This window comes from Rana temporaria, chromosome 4, assembly GCF_905171775.1.
Source record: "Rana temporaria chromosome 4, aRanTem1.1, whole genome shotgun sequence".
Lineage (NCBI taxonomy): Eukaryota > Metazoa > Chordata > Amphibia > Anura > Ranidae > Rana > Rana temporaria.
In genome coordinates, this window is record NC_053492.1 from 475,033,754 (window position 1) to 475,054,996 (window position 21,243).

The 21,243-nt window shown below is 48.3% G+C and overlaps 1 protein-coding gene across 1 annotated transcript in view; it reads left to right on the plus strand.

Annotated features, from left to right (window-relative positions):
- The window catches only part of KCNK16 (potassium two pore domain channel subfamily K member 16), a 28,206-nt gene extending 9,845 nt beyond the window's left edge, over nt 1–18,361 (plus strand). Inside the window, exons 2-5 of the mRNA XM_040351837.1 lie at nt 868–982; nt 8,234–8,400; nt 11,359–11,524; nt 14,888–18,361. Of these exons, the coding sequence (XP_040207771.1) occupies nt 868–982; nt 8,234–8,400; nt 11,359–11,524; nt 14,888–15,111 (672 nt within the window). The 3' untranslated portion in view covers nt 15,112–18,361. The remainder of the gene's footprint in view (nt 1–867; nt 983–8,233; nt 8,401–11,358; nt 11,525–14,887) is intronic.
- Nucleotides 18,362–21,243: the final 2,882 nt, after the last annotated feature.

Consider the following 21,243-nt stretch of genomic DNA (forward strand, 5'->3'; position numbering starts at 1 on the left):
TAGACCGGATACATTCTAAATATAGAGACATTTATCCAACTGTCCATCCAGAGCCTCTGGTTTATAGGCCGGATACATCCTAAATATAGAACTATTTATCCAACTGTTCATCCAGAGCCTCTGGTTTATAGACCGGATACATCCTAAATATAGAACCATTTATCCAACTGTCCATCCAGAGCTTCTGGTTTATAGACCAGATACATCCTAAATATAGAGCCATTTATACAACTGTCCATCCAGAGCTTCTAGTTTATAGAACGGATACATCCTAAATATAGAGCCATTTATCCAACTGTCCACCCAGAGCCTCTGGTTTATAGACCAGAGACATCCTAAATATAGAACTATTTATCCAACTGTCCATCCTGAGCCTCTGGTTTATAGACCGGATACATCCTAAATATAGAACCATTTATCCAACTGTCCATCCAGAGCCTCTGGTTTATAGACCGGATACATCCTAAATATAGAGCCATTTATCCAACTGTCCATCCAGAGCCTCTGGTTTATAGACCAGAGACATCCTAACTATAGAGCCATTTATCCAACTGTCCATCCAGAGCCTCTGGTTTATAGACCGGATACATCCTAAATATAGAGCCATTTATCCAACTGTCCATCCAGAGCCTCTGGTTTATAGACTCCAATTCCCCACCCTACCTGAGCCGCTCTTTTCCCCACTAGATAATAAAAAAAGAAAGATTCCATATACGCTTGCGGCAGTTTTGTAAAATACTTATAGAAAAAGAAGACAGAGCCCCCAGTATGTGAATGAGCCCCACACCCGGCTCTCCCGAGTCATTCAGAGGAAATCCGCTTCCCTCCTCTGCCGCTCCTCACACTCTTTGATTCTCATTCCCGCAGATCATTACAGAGGCCTGGGAGAAAGGACTGAACCCCAAAGGGAACGCCAGCAACCCCAGCAACTGGGACTTCAGTAACTCCTTCTTCTTCGCTGGGACCGTCATCACTACTATAGGTAAGATCACAGCTGGAGAGCCATGAAAAGCAAAACCGACCAATGTGATGTCTACACAGGGCATGGTAACAGGTGAACTTAGGTGGTGGGTCCTGCAGCTGCGCATACTTACCTCGCCTTTACACACCTGCCAGGAGAAATACCTGCTACTTCCGGGTATGGGGTGACATGTGGTCACACCCCTTTCTCCCATGTGGTCAGGGCTGTCTTAATGAGAGGGCACACCTGGGCACTGCCCAGGGGCCCCAGCTGCATGTGGGGCCCCTGCACTCTCCCCAAAGCATAGATATCTAGGGTGTAGAGGGGTCAGAGTGCTGGGGGGATATCTAGGGTGTAGAGGGGTCAGAGTGCTGGGGAGATATCTGGGGTGTAGAGGGGTCAGAGTGCTGGGGGGATATCTGGGATGTAGAGGGGTCAGAGTGCTGGGGGGATATCTGGGGTGTAGAGAGGTCAGAGTGCTGGGGGGATATCTGGGGTGTAGAGGGGTCAGAGTGCTGGGGGGATATCTGGGGTGTAGAGGGGTCAGAGTGCTGGGGGGATATCTAGGGTGTAGAGGGGTCAGAGTGCTGGGGGGATATCTGGGGTGTAGAGGGGTCAGAGTGCTGGGGGGATATCTGGGATGTAGAGGGGTCAGAGTGCTGGGGGGATATCTGGGATGTAGAAGGGTCAGAGTGCTGGGGGGATATCTGGGGTGTAGAGGGGTCAGAGTGCTGGGGGGATATCTGGGGTGTAGAGGGGTCAGAGTCCTGGGGGGATATCTGGGGTGTATAGAGGTCAGAGTGCTGGGGGGATATCTGGGGTGTAGAGGGGTCAGAGTGCTGGGGGGATATCTGGGATGTAGAGGGGTCAGAGTGCTGGGGGGATATCTGGGATGTAGAAGGGTCAGAGTGCTGGGGGGATATCTGGGGTGTAGAGGGGTCAGAGTGCTGGGGGGATATCTGGGATATAGAGGGGTCAGAGTGCTGGGGGGATATCTGGGGTGTAGAGGGGTCAGAGTGCTGGGGGGATATCTGGGGTGTAGAGGGGTCAGAGTGCTGGGGGGATATCTGGGGTGTAGAGGGGTCAGAGTGCTGGGGGGATATCTGGGGTGTGGAGGGGTCAGAGTGCTGGGAGGATATCTGGGGTGTAGAGGGGTCAGAGTGCTGGGGGGATATCTGGGATGTAGAGGGATCAGAGTGCTGGGGGGATATCTGGGGTGTAGAGGGGTCAGAGTGCTGGGGGGATATCTGGGGTGTAGAGGGGTCAGAGTGCTGGGGGGATATCTGGGGTGTAGAGGTGTCAGAGTGCTGGGGAGATATCTGGGGTGTAGAGGTGTCAGAGTGCTGGGGTGATATCTGGGGTGTAGAGGGGTCAGAGTGCTGGGGGGGATATCTGGGGTGTAGAGGGGTTAGAGTGCTGGGGGGATATCTGGGGTGTAGAGGGGTCAGAGTGCTGGGGGGATATCTGGGGTATAGAGGGGTCAGAGTGCTGGGGGGATATCTGGGGTGTAGAGGTGTCAGAGTGCTGGGGAGATATCTGGGGTGTAGAGGTGTCAGAGTGCTGGGGGGATGTCTGGGTGTAGAAGGGTCAGAGTGCTGGGAGGATATCTGGGGTGTAGAGGGGTCAGAGTGCTGGGGGGATATCTGGGGTGTAGAGGGGTCAGAGTGCTGGGGGGATGTCTGGGTGTAGAAGGGTCAGAGTGCTGGGAGGATATCTGGGGTGTAGAGGGGTCAGAGTGCTGGGGGGATATCTGGGGTGTAGAGGGGTCAGAGTGCTGGGGGGATATCTGGGGTGTATAGGGGTCAGAGTGCTGGGGGGATATCTGGGGTGTATAGGGGTCAGAGTGCTGGGGGGATATCTGGGGTGTAGAGGGGTCAGAGTGCTGGGGGGATATCTGGGGTGTAGAGGGGTCAGAGTGCTGGGGAGATATCTGGGGTGTAGAGGGGTCAGGGTGCTGGGGGGATATCTGGGGTGTAGAGGGGTCATAGTGCTGGGAGGATATCTGGGGTGTAGAGGGGTCAGAGTGCTGGGGTGATATCTGGGGTGTAGAGGGGTCAGAGTGCTGGGGGGGATATCTGGGGTGTAGAGGGGTCAGAGTGCTGGGGGGATATCTGGGGTGTAGAGGGGTCAGAGTGTTGGGGGGATATCTGGGGTATAGAGGGGTCAGAGTGCTGGGGGATATCTGGGGTGTAGAGGGGTCAGAGTGTTGGGGGGATATCTGGGGTATAGAGGGGTCAGAGTGCTGGGGGGGATATCTGGGGTGTAGAGGGGTCAGAGTGCTGGGGGATATCTGGGGTGTAGAGGGGTCAGAGTGTTGGGGGGATATCTGGGGTATAGAGGGGTCAGAGTGCTGGGGGATATCTGGGATGTAGAGGGGCAGCCCGGGCTCAAGGACCAGCTGCTTTGGGGAAAGAGCAGGGGCCCACTTAGCCACCACCAGGTTCCGTTACATTGGAGCAGGGAGAGAGTTCTCAGTCCAGTGTAAGCTCCAAATCTTGACCAACACATACTATCTCCTAATGGCTGAATGGGGATGGAAGAAGAGGACGTGCAGGTGGTAGGGGGTGGTGATGTTGGTGTTGGTGGTGGGGGAGGTGTAGGGTGTAGGCAGGGCAGGACTTAGGGTGGTGGGGGCCCCTGGGCTTGAGTGTTGAAGGGGCCCCCTGGAGCCGAGAATTGGGGGGGATCGAAGTTGTTGAGCGGGGGGGGCGAATTGAAGTTGTTGAGCGGGGGGGGAGCGCATTAAAGTTGTTGAGCGGGGGGGATTTTGCAGTTGTTGAGGGGGGAGTGCCTCTCACCTGTGCCAACAGCCGGGGCCACAGACTGTCATTAGCCCGGCTGTCGGCTTTCTTCCCTTCAGCAGCCACAGTCCTCCACACACCACTCCGGTTCCTCCTGCTTCCGTGCTGCCTCCTCTTGCAGTGCGGGAAATTTAACCCTTTTGCGGGACTGCGGGAAGAAGCTGTCTGTGCGGGAAAGTCCCACAGAATCCGTGCGTGTTGGGAGGTATGCGCAGGGCCGCCATCAGGAATTTTGGGGCCCCTTGCACAGCTTAAGGCATGGGCCCCCTGAAGCAGAGAACCTAGGGGGGGTGGGGGTGCTGCCGCCTGAAATTGAGAAGCGTGGGGGCTGCCGCAAATTGAGAAGCGGGGGGGCCTTTACAAAAAAAAGAAGAAATAAAGAAGAAAACAAATATATATCAATATATGTAGCCATCCGGGGCCCTGGGGACCTCTGGGCCTTTTAATAAAAAATAAAAAAATAAACAAAAATAAAAAAATAAACATTTATAAAAAAAATAAAAAAGGGGGGGTTGCCACATGGGGCCCTGGGGACCTCTGAGCCCTTTAATAAAAAAATATATATATATATATATAAAAAAAAATGTAATTTTTTTTATAAAAAAATAAAAAAGGTGGGTTGCCATCCGGGGGCCCTGGAGACCCCTGGGCCCTTTAATAATAATAATAATATATATATATATATATATATATATATATATATATATATATATATATTATATATATATAAAAATAAAAAATATATAAAAAAAAACATTTTTTTACAAAAAATAAATAAAAAAAAGGGGGGTTGCCGTCCAGGTCCCTGGGGGCCCCCGGGGACCTCCGGACCCCTTTTTTTTTTAAAGGGGGCCCCCTATTGGGTGGGGCCCCTGGGCTTGAGCCCAGTCAAGGCCAATGGTAAGTCCGGCCCTGGGTGTAGGGTCCCCCTGATCACCTCCAATCTTCAAGCAACACGTAGAAAAAGCTGGCGCTCAAGGAAGTCAGCTATGATCAAATGCTCTTTATTAAAGTTTGTGTAATACAGTCATGTGCAAACCCAACGTGTTTCGGCCATCAGACCTTAGTCATGACTAAAGCCTGACGGACGAAACGCGTTGGCTTTGCACGTGACTGTATTACACAAACTTTAATAAAGAGCATTTGATTATAGCTGATTTACTGGAGCCCCAGCTTTTTCTACGTATTGCTTGAAGATTGGAGGTGATCAGGGACCTTATCAGCTGTCTCTGCAAGCTGAGGATGATTAAAGAGGTAGTAGCAGTAGCCGCCGCTCATGCAGGGTACAAGGGCACACCCCCCTAACCCATGTGCCCGAACCCTAACCTACATGCAGGGCGCTGGACGCATGGATTCCAGTGTTTTTTTTTTGAAGCACATGATTAGAGCCAGAGGCTTTTAAAAAGGGTGGGCTTGGGGCGCAGAGCACTGCGCCCCGAGCCCACCCAGTTGTGTGACATTAGCAAATAATATTCGCTAATGTCTTCCTGATTATCCTCCCAGCCAATCAGAAAGCGGGTCCTGAGACCCAGGGCAGGACTTAGGGTGGTGGGGGCCCCTAGGCTTAATAATCGAAGAGGCCCCCTGGAGCAGAGAAGGGGGGGTGACCGATCATAGTTGTCGAAATTGTTGAGAGCGGGGGGGGGGGGGGGGGTTGGGGTTCAAGTGCGCCGACCGATCATACTTGTTGAGTGGGGGGGGGGACAGCCGCTGGACGGACTTCATACCTCTTCCCAGGGCTGCCTTCAGTAATTTTGGGGCCCCTTACACAGCTGCAGTGAAGTTGTTGAGCGGGGGGGGGGGGGGGGCTGGAAGCTGCCGAGAATTACATCCATCCACCGAAGTTGTTGAGCGGGGGGTGCTGAAATTTTCGCAATTGTTGCGAAATTGTGGGAGGGGATTGCGGCAAAATTGTGGGAGGGGGTTGCCGCAATTGAGCCCGGGGCCCATGGGCTTGAGCCCAGTCAAGCCCAATGATGAATCCTGCCCTGCTCAGACCCGATTGGCCGGGAATTCTAAGACCCGATTGGCTGGGAGTTCTAAGACCCGATTGGCCACGGGTTCTAAGTCCTGATTATCTGGGAGAAGAAGCAACCGCCGGGACTCGGGAAGAGACGCAGGGGGGGGGGAGCCGCGACCTAGATGGGGTAAGTGCAGGGGCTGGCAGGGGGCCTGGCGGGAGCGACGGGCGATCGTTTGAGGGAGTGAGTGAGCTTAGGGGTGGTAGTTGGCTGGGGAGGCCACGCCCCCCCCAAGAAAATTGAGCACCAGCCGCCACTAGGTAGTAGCTCTGTTTCACCTGTTTTCGTTTTGGGGTGGATGGGGGTGTCGTTATTAAAGTGGCCATAAGGCAGACACCTGAATTTACCCTTAAAGTAGAACTCCAGAAATAATCCCTATCCTGCATATAACCTCTCCCATTACAAATCTGACCTCAGCTAAAGGGTGCTGATTGGTTAACAGGATCCTTCAAGTTCAAATAAAAAATTAAAAAAAATAACATTTTAAAAAATTGGACAAGTGTTTGCTTGCTGTAGATTTTTATTCTAAGCGCTTTAAGTATTTTTAGTACTCAGAAATGGTCCAGGCTGGGCAGGGAAGTGTCTCTGTGATGGATTGCATTGCAGTACAGTAATGAGCACAGCAGAGGGCGCCAGAGTTCTCGTTCTTTCTTTACTGAAAGTATCCGGAGTAATAGGGATGTGCATTCTGCTCCCAACCCCCCCGATGGAGTCTGAACCGCCATGTCTGGGCGCGCGGGAGCTGGGTTGGCATCAGTAGACGTCTGATAATATCTGATGTCTGAGAAGTCAGTCGTTACGCCGGATATAAATTGGTGGATAAATTTTCCTGCTTGTTTTACAAGACAACACTCGCAAACCGAGTTAAGATTTTTTAAAATATAGCGCTTGTAGTGTCCAATCACAGCCTAGAGCCCTGTGCTGACAATCAACACAGGGCTCTGTACTAAGGGAGCGATCTCTCTTTTTTTTTAACCCCTTGACAGCCGGTGTCATTAGTACAGTGACAGGGGTAGATTTGCCTATTGTTACGGCGGCGCAGCGTATCGTATTTACGCTGCGCCGCCATAAGTTAGAGAGGCAAGTGCTGTATTCACAAAGCACTTGCCTCCTAACTTACGGCGGCGTAGCGTAAATGGGGCCGGCGTAAGCGCGCCTAATTCAAATGAGGATGAGGGGGGCGTGTTTTATTTAAATTAATAGTGACCCCGTGTATTTTACGTTTTTTAAGAACGGCGCATGCGCCGTTCATAAAAGAATCACAGTACGCATGCTCGAAATTCCGCCGCAAATCGTCATTGCTTTCGACGTGAACGTAAATGACGTCCAGCCCTATTCGCGAACGACTTACGCAAACGACGTAAAAAATTCAAAATTCGAAGCGGGAACGACGTCCATACTTAACATTGGCTGCGCCTCCTAATAGCAGGAGTAACCTTACGCCGAAAAAGCCTAACGTAAACGACGTAACAAAATTGCGCCGGGCGTACGTACGTTTGTGAATCGGCGTATCTAGGTCATTTGCATATTCTACGCCGAAAACAACGGAAGCGCCCCTAGTGTAAAATTGCACACAATTATACGCCGCCGTATTCAAGTTACGGAGGAAGCCTATTTTTTCAACGTATCTGCCTTTGAGAATCGGCGTAAAGATACAACGGCGCAGATTTGAAATTACGGCGGCGTATCTCCAGATACGCCGCCGTAACTTGTTGCTGAATCTAGCCCACAGTGTATAGTATTATCACTGATCACTTTTGTTGGTGTCACTGGTGATGTCAGTGGCAGCCGTTTCCGTAAGAGATAGGCCGCCTAAAGATAAAGATGCCCCCTAGGTCCAATGTTAAGTATGGCCGTCGTTCCCGCGTCTAAATTTGAAAATTTTACGTTGTTTGCGTAAGTCGTCCGTGAATAGGGATTTACGTCCTTTACGTCCACGTCGAAACCAATAGGCCCGTGCGGCATACTTTGCCGCAATGCACACTGGGATATGTAGGCGGACGGCGCATGCGCTGTTCCAAAAAAACGCCAATCACGTCAGGTCAACACAAATTAACATAGAACACGCCCCCTTAGCCTATTTTGAATTAGGCGCCCTTACGCTCACTTGCTTTAGGCTACGCCGCCGTAACTTAGCAGGCAAGTACTTTGTGAATCATGTACTTGCCTCGCTAACTTATGGCGGCGTAGTGTAAACACGATACACTACGCCGCCGCAAAGTTAGGGCGGGCTGTGTGAATCTAGCCCTATACTCGTAATCCGAGGTTCCGCTGTAAATAAAATACACTTTTATCTTTCAAAAAAATGTCTCCCAGTGCTAAACCTTTCATCCAATTTCTAAATTGGGTATTGAATATCTGAGGGCGCCTCTCCGTAGTGTTCCTCTTCACCCTGTGAATATTTTATGTTCGGAATGTTTTGCTGCTGATATTCTTCTCGTCCTCTGCAGGTTACGGACATTTGTACCCGAGTACGACGGCTGGACAAATCTTTTGTGTCTTCTACGCTTTGTTTGGGATTCCGCTCAATGTGGCCTTTCTGAACGCGGTCGGGAGAGGACTGAACGCCCATCTGGTGGCGCTGGGCCGGTGTGCGCAGGATCCCGGAGGATCGGGGGTAACACACTGATAAATATTAACATCATGTACAGTGGGCGGCCAGCTAGCCAGTGACATCTACTGGCAACAGTGAGAAATCACACGCCAACTCAGTGGCGGTGCATCCATAGAGGGCGCAGGAGCGCCGCCCCCTCTGGCTCTCGCACCGCCACTGAAAACGATACATAGATTCGTGCATTGCATGTATCTATGTTTTGTGCCGCTGCCCACTATTCAGATGACCGGCCCCCCTGATGAGCGTCGGCCATCTGAATAACAGCAGCTGGTTGGCTGTGGAAGTATCTATCAGAGCCAGCAGCTCTGATAGGCTTTCCAAATACAGCCAGAGGCCTGTAATCGGCATTCAAATAGTTAACCAGGGGACGCAGGGGGGTGTGCGTTCCTTGGTTAACACTGACAGGCGCCTCAGCCAATCAGGTTCACCGGATCTGGTTACCGGTAACCTGATTGACTGAAGCGACATCAAAGGTGGGACTACGTCGAGGGATCGTGGAGGAGGATCCGAGGATGGCTGACCGAGAAAGGTAAGTGCCAGGCGGAGAGGGGGGCAATCTGGTGGCATTTTAGGGGCAAACTGGTGGAAATTTATGGGCACAGTGGCGACAATGGCATGGCACAGTGGCGACAATTGATGGGCACAGTGGCAAGAATGGCATGGCACAGTGACTGCGTTTGGAATGGCACAGTGGCGACAATTGATGGCACAGGGGCTGCGTTTGGTATGGCACAGTGGCGACAATGGCATGGCACAGTGGCGACAATTGATGGCACAGTGGCTGCGTTTGGCATGGCACAGTGGCGACAATTGATGGGCACAGTGGCGACAATGGCATGGCACAGTGGCGACAATTGATGGGCACAGTGACAACAATGGCATGGCACAGTGGCAGCGTTTGGCATGGCACAGTGGCGACAATTGATAGCACAGTGGCTGCATTTGGCATGGCACAGTGGCGATAATTGATAGGCACAGTGGCGACAATGGCATGGCACAGTGGTGACAATTGATGGCATGGCACAGTGGCAACAATTGATGGGCACAGTGGAAACAATTGATGGCACAGTGGCTGCGTTTGATGGCATGGCACAGTGGCGACAATTGACAGGCACAGTGGCTGCGTTTGATGGCATGGCAGAGTGGTGAAAATTTTATGGCACAGTGGCTGCGTTTGATGGGCACAGTGGCGGCAATTGATGGTCCAGTGGCGGCAATTGATGGGCACAGTGAGGCTGCAATTGAAGTTTTTTTTTCCGTTTGTTTGCGCCCAAAAAATTTGAGCACCAGCCGCCACTGCGCCAACTTAAAGCGGAGGTCCAGCTTTAAAAAAATATTTTTTAAAAGTCAGCAGTTACAAACACTGTAGCTGCTGACTTTTAATAATCTCACTTACCTGTCCAGCGTGCCCGCGATGAGCGATCCGTGGCAGATCCCGGCGCCGCTACCCTCACTAAGGGAAACAGGCAGGCAGGCAGTGGAGCCTTGAGGCGTCCTACTGTGCGAGTTGCGCGGCGCTTTGTGAATGGGCAGTGTGTCCCAGAAGGCAGCGCGCCTCCATCTCCCTGGAGGCAACGCGAGGAGGAGAAAACCACCGCGGACGAGAAAGTGGCAGATTAGGACATTCTGCCTAGTATCTGCCTTACATTGGTGATCAGTGGAAAGAATGTCCCTTACATTGGTGATCAGTGGGAAGAATGTCCCTTACATTGGTGATCAGTGGGAAGAATGTTCCTTACATTGGTGATCAGTGGGAAGAATGTCCCTTACATTGGTGGTCAGTGGGAAGAATGTCCCTTACATTGGTGATCAGTGGGAAGAATGTCCCTTACATTGGTGATCAGTGAGAAGAATGTTCCTTACATTGGTGATCAGTGGGAAGAATGTCCCTTACATTGGTGATCAGTGGGAAGAATGCTCCTTACATTGGTGATCAGTGAGAAGAATGTTCCTTACATTGGTGATCAGTGGGAAGAATGTTCCTTACATTGGTGATCAGTGGGAAGAATGTCCCTTACATTGGTGATCAGTGAGAAGAATGTCCCTTACATTGGTGATCAGTGAGAAGAATGTCCCTTACATTGGTGATCAGTGAGAAGAATGCTCCTTACATTGGTGATCAGTGGGAAGAATGTTCCTTACATTGGTGATCAGTGGGAAGAATGTCCCTTACATTGGTGATCAGTGAGAAGAATGCTCCTTACATTGGTGATCAGTGGGAAGAATGTTCCTTACATTGGTGATCAGTGGGAAGAATGTTCCTTACATTGGTGATCAGTGGGAAGAATGTCCCTTACATTGGTGATCAGTGAGAAGAATGTCCCTTACATTGGTGATCAGTGAGAAGAATGTTCCTTACATTGGTGATCAGTGAGAAGAATGTCCCTTACATTGGTGATCAGTGGGAAGAATGTCCCTTACATTGGTGATCAGTGGGAAGAATGTCCCTAAGGCCCCGTACACACGAGTTTCTCGTCAGAATTCAGCCAGAAACTCGATCGGAGCTGAATTCTGCCGAGAAACCCGGCCGTGTGTACACTTTTGGCCGAGGAAGCCGATGAGTTCCTCGTCGAGCCAAATAGAGAACATGTTCTCTATTTCCTCGTTGTTCAATGAGGAAAGTTGGCTCGCCGAGATCCTCGGCGGCTTCACACAGAACTCGACGAGCAAAACAATGAGTTTTGCCCGTCGAGTTCCTCGGACGTGTGTACGGGGCCTTACACTTGTGGTCAGTGGGGTTACAGAGAGCTAAAATGATCGATGGTGTCAGTGGGAACTTATCTGAGAGTCAGAAATGTCTTGCTGCTCAAGAAACCCCCAGCAACCTTTGGAGGAACCTTTTGGGTTCCAAGGAACTGTGATAGAGAAAGACAGACCTAGACAGTCAATATGACACAAAATGTATCAGTGGTGAGGAGAAGAAGAAGATGAGGCAATAATGAGACTTTTGTGTTCTTTCAGGTGATGAAGGTGACAGTGAGGGGTCTCTTCCTTATTACCGGCTCCTTTCTCTTCCTCATCTTCCCTCCAATGGTCTTCAGCTATGTGGAGGGCTGGAGCTTCTGTGAAGGATTCTACTTCGCTTTTACTACACTCAGCACCATCGGATTTGGGGATTATGTAGTAGGTAATGACATTTTATGTTGCTTTATACTGCAGAGTATAAGAGGATATTATTGTGTATATTCGTTTTCCACACTTGCCTCTTTTTACTTAAAATAAAATGAAATTGTTTTATAATTTTCCTTTGCGAATCTCACGAACGTTACCAGAGCTAGGGCACTGGACAATGTCTATCAGTGCTTTTCTGTTTGTGTTGTCACCCTCCTCCACTTCCGGTTCCAATAACGTCCTTTGTCTTGGACACATGTACGGTGACCCCCCTCCTAGCTTGTAGATAGTGTTGGTTTTATGGCATTTATTGGGGTTTTAGAGGTTTTTCAAGTGTATGTTATGGAAAGATGGCTCCCGTAAGGAAGTTTTAACATTAAGGTGAAAAAACATCCGCTACTTTACGCCCCCCCCCCCAGCCCCCGTTTACTTACCTGAGCCCTCGAAAGTCCCGCGTTGAGAACACGCTTGCTTCTTGGCTCTTCTCAGCCCGCTCTTCATTGGATAGATTGATAGCAGCGCAGCCATTGGCTCGCGCTGTTGTCAATCAACTCCAATGACACGAGGGCCGGGGGGGGGGCAGGGCTGAGTCCTGTAGTCGACGGCTATGGACGCCAGATACAGGACTCGGGAGCATGCCCGCAAGGTAACCCCCTTGGGAGAGCGCTTCCCAGTGGGGTTACCAGAAGCGGGGAGGAGCCAAGACAGCCGCCGAGGGACCCCAGAAGTTGAGGATCAGGGCCACTCTGTGCAAAACAAGCTGCACAGTGGAGGTATAACATGTTTGTTATTTATAAAAAAAAACATACAACTCCTTTAAGTGTGTTATGTACAGTGGTACCTCGGATTGAGAGTAACGCAGTTAACGAGCGTTTCGCAATACAAGCGCTGTATTTTAAAAAATCGTGACTCCGTTTGCGAGTGTTGTCTCGCAATACGAGCACGATTCAGGCCAAAGCAGTGTGCAGTACCGCTTTTGGCTTGATGTGGGGGGGGGGCACAGGAGCCGAGCAGAGCCAAAAGTTGCTGATCGGCGCTGTTCGGAAAGGCACGGAAAGGTCAGAAGACAGCATGGCTGACCTCGGCAAATCTCGGGTAGGAAGTCTTTCTGAGGTTTGCCGAGGTCAGCTGAAGTGTCCACGGGCCTTTTTGGCCGTTTCCAAAGCTCTCTGGTGCCCCCCGTCTCTGGCCGCCTGCGGTATTGCATCCCAGATAAGTCAATGTGGAACAAATTATTTTCGTTTCCATTGACTTCAATGGGGAAACTCGGTTTGATATGCGAGTACTTTGGATTAAGAGCATTCTCTTGGAATGGATTATGCTCGTAATCCGAGGTTCCACTGTACTTCACTTTGTCATTTGAAGTCTTCAAAACAGTTTTTGGTTGGTTTTCTGTTGTTGATTGTGCTTTTCTAACCTTGTGGTAACAGTTTGGTGAAGACCCTTTTCTGTTCCACCATGACTGTGCCCCTGTGTACAAAGCCAGATCCATAAAGACATGGATTGACCAGTCTGGTGTGGAGGAACTTGAGTGTTCTGTTGAACCCTGACCTCAACCCTACTGAACACCTTTGGGATGAACTGGTAAGCCGATGGTGAGCCAGGTCTTCTCAACAAACATCACCATAAGGACATGCTTTGACCAGTTTTGTGTGGAGGAACTTGAGGGTCCTGTACAGAGCCCTGACCTCAACCCTACACCATTGGGTGAATTGGAACCCTAGTGGGGAGTCAGGTCTTTTTAACCAACCCACGTACCTGACCTCAAAAATATTCTTTTGGCTGATTGGACATAATGGGAAAAAAATCCTGAGAGCATTCAGTAGATGCCTGTACACAGCTTCGTCCATGGCAAGGAGCAAAGCACAGCAGATACTTCAAAAGCCAGTAAAGGTAGAATGGAAAAAGTATGGAAAGGTTACAGCAGGGGACTTCAAACTTTCTAAACAAAAGATCTTTTAGACTTTAGAAAGGGGTGGGGGCACGGGTGGTCACCCCTAGCACCCATAGTCAGTAGGAGGAGGAATACTACCCATCTGTTGGAAGGCAACAAGGTTTAATATCATAGTTCTGGAATTTCTCTCCCTGGTTCATACAGACAGATGGCCCCAAGTTGTAAGGTAACAAGTTCCGTTCAAAGCTTTGTAGCATATCAGAATCTGCAAAGCAAGAGGGCTTGGCTGGAGCCCACCTGGTGTGATACAAGCTTCAAAGAGAGCAAAGGCTGCCAGGATGATTGATGACAATGATCAAAAGATCAACAAGCTCCTGGAGATGATCTGCCCCTAGAGGCCAATACGGCAAGACGGTCCGTAAATATAATCTAGTGAGAAGGACTACCTCTTGGTAATATCTCATTGGACAGGAGGCAAGTGGGGGTGGTTACGAGTGGGTGTGAATGTTTTGTGTAAAAAGGGCATACACAAGAGAAATCGTCCTTTTTTCTCCCTTTTGGCTCCTGGCCTACTCCTGTGAGCCTTATGGCTCTTTTGCCATCCAGACCCCAGCCGACGAGACTATGTCTAGAGGATTGAGATAAGTATCTTTGATGTTCTTTTGTCATATACTCTGCTGTATATTTTACATTAATGTTTGATGTTGGCATATTCCTATTTTCTTGGGAAATAAATGTAACATTGTTTTGCTAAGCTTATATCATTATGCTTATCAGAGTCTTAATAGACTAGATAATTATAGGGATAGACAAATTAATACATGTATGCAATAGTTATATATTAGTTTGATTATTGCACTTCACCGTCATTGGTGTCAGTGGGAGGAATCGTACCCCATTTTTGGTGTCAGTGGGAGGAATAGTGTCCCAACATTGGTATCAGTGGGAGGAATAGTGTCCTATCATCAGTGTCAGTGGGAGGAATAGTGCCCCATTATTGGTGTCAGTGGGAGGAATAGTGTCCCAACATTGGTATCAGTGGGAGGAATAGTATCCTATCATTGGTGTCAGTGGGAGGAATAGTGTCCCAACATTGGTGTCAGTGGGAGGAATAGTGTCCCATCATTGGTGTCAATGGGAGGAATAGTGTCCCATCATTGGTGTCAGTGGGAAGAATAGTGCCCCATCATTGGTGTCAGTGGGAGGAATAGTGTCCCATCATTGGTGTCAGTGGGATGAAAAAGTGCCCCATCATTGGTGTCAGTGGGAGGAATAGGTCTTAGTGGAAAAAACGGTGCCGCATTGTTGGTGTTAATGGGAGGAATTGTTCCCCAAGGGCCAGTTAGAGGAAAGCAAGGTGCTTCATTTGGCCCCTGGGCCACAATTTGGAGACTACTGCATTACAGTGTAAATTTTTGTGGAGAGGATGCACTGTACTATTAAAAGGAGAATATGAAATAGAACATTTTATTTATTTATTGCCAGGAAAGGACCCCAATAAACACTACATATCGATGTACAGAAGTTTAGCCACACTGTGGATTATATTCGGCCTGGCCTGGCTGGCTCTGGTGCTCAATGTGGTCGCAGAATTAGTGGAAAAACTGATAGAATGGCGGATGCTGAAAAGGGAGGTCATTAAGGAGGAAACCGCCGTGCAGAAAGTTGAAGATCACCCGATCCACATCCACCACAGAATTCGGATGTAGAACATGACGTGGAACCTCTCCGAAACCCTTCAACAGACGGCTAACAATGAAAATCCCGAGAACTGGAGACATCGCTAAGTCACTAGTGGACCTAGAAAAAAAAAACTGGAGCTGGAGACACAGAACTTTTAAATATGGCGGCTTCTTCTTCACGTCGTATTACCAATAATCTGAGCCTGCTGTTGTCTCTCTTGCCCTTAACTAAGAATTTTTTCTTGGCTGTTGAGCTCTGGGATTGGACTAACTGGTTCCTGAACTCTACAAGAATTTGCGCCCCACCCCTCATCCATACGGTATAGACAAGGCTAGTAATATAGGACAGTCTGAATATTAGGAAGAGATGATGGATCAATACAACCAATATTGTGGATGAGAAATTTGAGGCGCGGACACGTTCTCCTCCGATGTTCGTAGAAGAGAACTCTACGGAGTTTCACCTGCTCGGCATATTGTACCAATATGATAATTTTCTCCGAGCTCTGATAGTTACACTGTATCATACGAGATCATGTAATATAATACAGAACAATGTAATATAAGGTTGTATGTGATATGTTTGTAGAATGTTCCAGACAGATTACTAGAAGTGTAAATGTTATTTTTTTTTAAAAAAGTGTAGATAATGATTGGAGGCTGAATGGGAATTCTGGAATTTGTAGGTCCACAAAGTGGCACACACATGCTCAGCCTCACCTTACACAGAGGTTTCCCGACAAATGAGACAAAACTCTAAGAACCAGCCAACAGAGTGACCACCACTTGGGCTAGTAAACCTTCCTCACACACAATAGCTGTCACTGCATGTTTTAATGGAAACACACTGTTTATAGAATTTGCTTTAACCATTGTGATCTTTAAAATTGTCTGTATGACTTGCTGCCACGCTCAGACAGGTCTGTAACAGACTGACCTTTACATATACCTGTATCACTCGCTGCCATACTTAAGTAGGAATATAACAGAATGACCCCTACACCTTTCCTATATCACTCGCTGCCACACTCAGATAGGAATGTAAGAGACTGACCTTTACATATATCTGTATCACTCGCTACCACATTTAGACAGGATTGTAACAGACTGACTTTTACATATACCTGTATCACTTGCTGCCATGCTCAGACAGGAATGTAACAAAATGACTTTTACATATACTGTATCATTTTGCTGCCACACTCAGATAGTAATGTAAGAGACTGACCTTTACATATATATCTGTATCACTCGCTACCACATTTAGACAGGATTGTAACAGACTGACCTTTACCTATACCTGTATCACTCACTGCCATACTCAGATAGGAATGTAACAGAATGGCCTTTACATGTACTGTATAACTCACTGCCACGCTCAGATAGGATTGTAACAGACTGACCTTTACATATACCTGTATCACTTGCTGCCATGCTCAGACAGGAATGTAACAAAATGACTTTTACATATATTGTATCACTCGCTGCCATGCTCAGATAGGAATGTAAGAGGCTGACCTTTACATATACCTGTATCACTCACTGCCACGCTCAGATAGGAATGTAGCTTTACTACATAAAGCTATATAAGTGGAGGCAGAGGAAAACCTTGCATTGTCTGAGGTGTAAGCAATCTCCGGCTGACCCGATCCATATTTTGTGGAAATGCCCCAAGCTGGTCAGATATTGGCAAGAGGTGGTGACCAGATAGGAATGTAACAGACTGACCTTTACATATATCTGTATCACTCGCTGCCACACTCAGATAGGAATGTAACAGACTGACCTTTACATATACCTGTATTACTTGCTGCCATTCTCAGACGGGAATGTAACCATAGAAAAGGGGTATCCCACTAATTACACAAGGGGACTTTTAAGGCAACTGGTAAACAGAATATATTTATAAAATAAAGTTTATTTAAACATTAATACAATTTGGTGCATACATCACCATGTATCAACATGTTAAAATGGTGTAACCGAACTGAATAGGATAAGGTTGTTCTCCTGGTATTGTGACAACGCGTTTCAGGACCTGTGAAGAGTGTATCACTTGCTGAAGTGCTCAGACAGGATTGTAACAGACTGACCTTTACATATACCTGTATCACTCGCTGACACTCTCAGATAGGAATGTAACAGAATGACCTTTACATATACCTGTATCACTCGCTGCCACGCTCAGATAGGAATGTAACAGACTGACCTTTACATATACCTGTATCACGGTTTAAAAAAAAAAGAAATGGTGCAGGAAATATTTACAGAAAAGATATTACAACATAGACATAATCAACTGTAAAATAAAAAGGTTTAAAAACGAAAAAAATACACTACATTGCAGAGTTTGGCACACTTGAGGTTTAAATCCAATCTCATGTTTCAATAGCCATTATTTGCCCTCATAATTGACTTGGTATTCCTGTAGAGCTTCAATAGTCAAACAAGAGCTCCCAGTCACGCATGCAGCCACTTGTGCTTGTTCTGGGCAAAGGGTTGAAGAGTTAATCCCGCTCGATCAAAGGTTTGAGGGGTTTGTCAATTGATGTGCTGGGGTGTTGGGTGCGGCAAGCCTGGGCTGTTTAGGGTCAGCTTTAGTTGGGCTCCTGGCAGGGCCCCCTGGAAAGGTTGACGGGGCTCTGTAGCTTACGCATGTTTTTGCAAAATGTGTGCAAACGGAAACCCCTGTTTTTACGCATACTTTTAGGATAATTTGGTTGCTTGCAGGCTGGTCGGTAAGTTGACCTGGGAATTGCTTTGGTTTGGTTTTGCATGCGTTGCCCTTCCATATGCTCCTTGCTGCAAAGGCCAATTTATAGGTGAGGACATTGGCCATGTGTTCGCACCCATAGAAGGGTTCCTCCTATGGCTCTCGCTACACTGCACTCCACCATCCAACTCACAAAAGCTGCTCCCTCCTCCACCCTTAATGTCAACTATCCTGTTTAAGGATCCATAGGACAATATTTCAAAATCCAAATCAGACAGTTACCAGAATGAAATATTAAGTTATCAGAGGCAAAACTTAATTTGGTCTCTGATATATATCACATGTACTGTATATTTCTTTAAGTCTAATGTGTTTTATTAGCTTTCTGGACAGTGTAATATAGGCATGTTTTGGTGTTTAACTGAGTGATATCGTCTTATACATGAGTGTAGCAACTTTTTAGAAGGGTAACTTTATTACAGCAGGATTTATGGAAACTGTATAGTGTATGAATGTAGAATAAATGTCTAAATTAGCCTTTGGGCTAGTTCATGTTTTAATGTTGCCTCTGTATTCCTTTTTAGTGGACTGTTCTTTGTCAAATGTGTTGTTTTCCTGGCTGCTTAACAACATCTGATTGTCTTGTTACTGACTTTTTAGTTTTGGGGAAAATAAGGGTGGCATATTGGCATTGGCCCCACTTTTCAATTCTCTCCACACAGGTTGGGGTTCACCAGACCTCACTATCCTCACACCAGACAAAATATTTTTTTTTCAGATACAGAAGACAAAGTTTAGACCCTTTGGTCAGGGTTGGGTTTTAGGGGTGACACGCCTGGGGCTGTTCAGGGTCAGTTTGCATGGGCTCCTGGCAGGGCCCCTTTAAGGGTTCCCACCATGGCTCTCGGTATACTGAACTCCACCATCCAACCCAAAAAGGCTTCTCTCTCCTCCGCCAGCAACCATTGCAGTGATTCCATATGCTGGGTTATCACAGACGCTCTTAGGGCTCTTTCACACGTCCGCTCAGTTTTTTAGATCATTTTTTTTTTAATCAGTTGATCCGTTTTTTCATCCGTTTTTCGTCCGTTTTCCGTCCGTTTACATCCGTTTCCGATCCGTTTTTCATCCGTTTTTCCTTCCGTTTTTCCATCCGTTTTTTCATCCGTTTTTTTTTTTTGGGGGGGGACTTTTTACATATTTTGATGAAAAACGGATGTTAGCGGATCGGATGGTAAGCGGATCGTCCGCTAACGTCCGTTTTTCGTCCATTCCGTTTTTTTGACAGAAGAAAAATAGGGTTTTCTTCCGTTCAAAAAAACGGAGCTTAACGGAGACGGATGTTAACGGACGTTAGCGGATGCTCATCCGCTAACGGACGCTAACCCATAGAAAAGCATTGCAGTCCGTTAACGGACGTCCAAAAAACGGACGAACGGAACGGACGTGTGAAAGAGCCCTTATCCTTCAGGCTGGTGGTGGGGGTGTAATGGTGTGGGGGATCAGGTATCCCCAGTTCAGGGTGGTGGTGGGGGGTGTAATGGTGTGGGGGATGGGGTATCACCGTTTCAAGTTGGTGGTGGGGGTGTAATGGTGTGGGGGATCGGATATCCCCGGTTCAGGGTGGTGGTGGGGGGTGAAATGGTGTGGGGGATGGGGTATCACCGGTTCAGGTTGGTGGTGGGGGGTTATTTCTTGGCACACTTTCTTTTGGTCAAGGTGTTGGCAGCCATATACAAGCCATCTAATTTTAGCAACTTTTCTATTGATCTGTAATAAAGTATTGATATTTTAAACTTCATGGCCCGGATTCACAAAACCGCGGCGTATTTCCAGATACGCCGTCGTATCTATGCGCCGGGCCCACAAACTAAGATGCGCCTAAAAACAGGCTTCATCCGACCGACGTAACTTGCCTACGCCGTCGTAGAGTGGGCGCATATTTACGCTGGACGCATTTGGCGCTCCTATAGATTTTGTATTCAAATATGCAAATGAGGGAGATACGGCGATTCACGAACGTACGTGCGCCCGACGCAGTGCGCGTCAAGTCATACGTCCGTCGTAAAGTTATGCCACATAAAGGAGGTGTAACTCAGCAGCATCCATGCAAAGGGAACACAAGCCGACGTATTTTACGTTGGACGTGAATATGACTTGGCGTAGGTTGCGTTCACGCCATAGGCAATGATCCGACATATCTTAGGGAGTATTTCCGACATGATTCTGAGCATGCGCACTGGGATGTGTCCACGGGACGGCGCATGGACCGTTCGTTATACGTATCTGTCTGGCGCTCGGCCCATCATTTGCATGGGGTCACGCCTCATTTGCATGGCTCAAGCCCACATCCACCTACGCCGGCTTACGCCTAGGAAACCCAGCGCAGTTTTGGCAGCACTGGCTTTGTGAATTCAGTGCTTGCCTCTCTGCGCTGTGTCGGCGTAGCGTACAGGCGATACGCTACGGCGGCATAAATGTGCGCCGCTGTCTGCGAATCCGGGCCCATGTTTGTTTGTCTGTACTGCCTACAATAGTCCCCATTCAGTTGGAAGGTATTCTTTTCCTCTCTTTTGCGCGGATAACGTTCACCTCTGGAGGGTTCAGGATGGAAGAGGTTACCCGGCCCCGAGATGTGAATGGAAAATAAAAAAAAATGCAAAGCAATCTCTTCTGGCTGATAAGAGACAATGCAAACAGGACTCCCATCTGCTGGTCCCATGATAATGTCCCCTCCTGATTATCCTCTATTTGTCTTACAATGAGCCCAGCCGCTCTCTGCTTAATAGATCTGAGCGAAATCACTCCTAATGGGCTAATTGCTCCCTTCACCGAGCACTGACACCAGCAAAAAACGCACGGTGATCCCGCAGTGCCGCTAACACCATGACCCACCAATGGCTAGGAAATAGGAAATATCCTAATCAATGTAACAAAACAATAATACAATCCCTGTTTATATCTACGGGATCAGCCAAAATATGCCGTGGGTTCAGTCCAAACAGGTTCGCATGAACTTCAAAGGAGTTTGGACGCTAAACCCAAATCCCATTGAAATCAGTAGGAACTGCATCTGTTAAAGATGCAAATTTTCTGGGCAAATAGCCATGGTGGTATAAAAAATAGTATGGGTATGGTGTGGGCATGCCACGGGGGAACATGCAGTGGCAGCTGGTGGGTTTTTTGTTGAGGGAGGCGGCACTAACAACCCCCCCACCCGCGCGTCTACCGGTTGGTCTGGCACTTACCTGGATAGATAGATCCAGATAGATGTGGGGTGTCATTCAGAGAGGCGGGGTATGGGCAGTGGCTCCAGGCTAGCAGGGTCCTGGCAGCGGCTCCAGGCTAGCGAGTGCTGGGTCCGGGGAGCGGCTCCAGGCTAGCAGGTGCGGGGTCCTGGCAACGGCTCCAGGCTAGCGGGTGCGGGGTCCGGGCAGCAGCTCCAG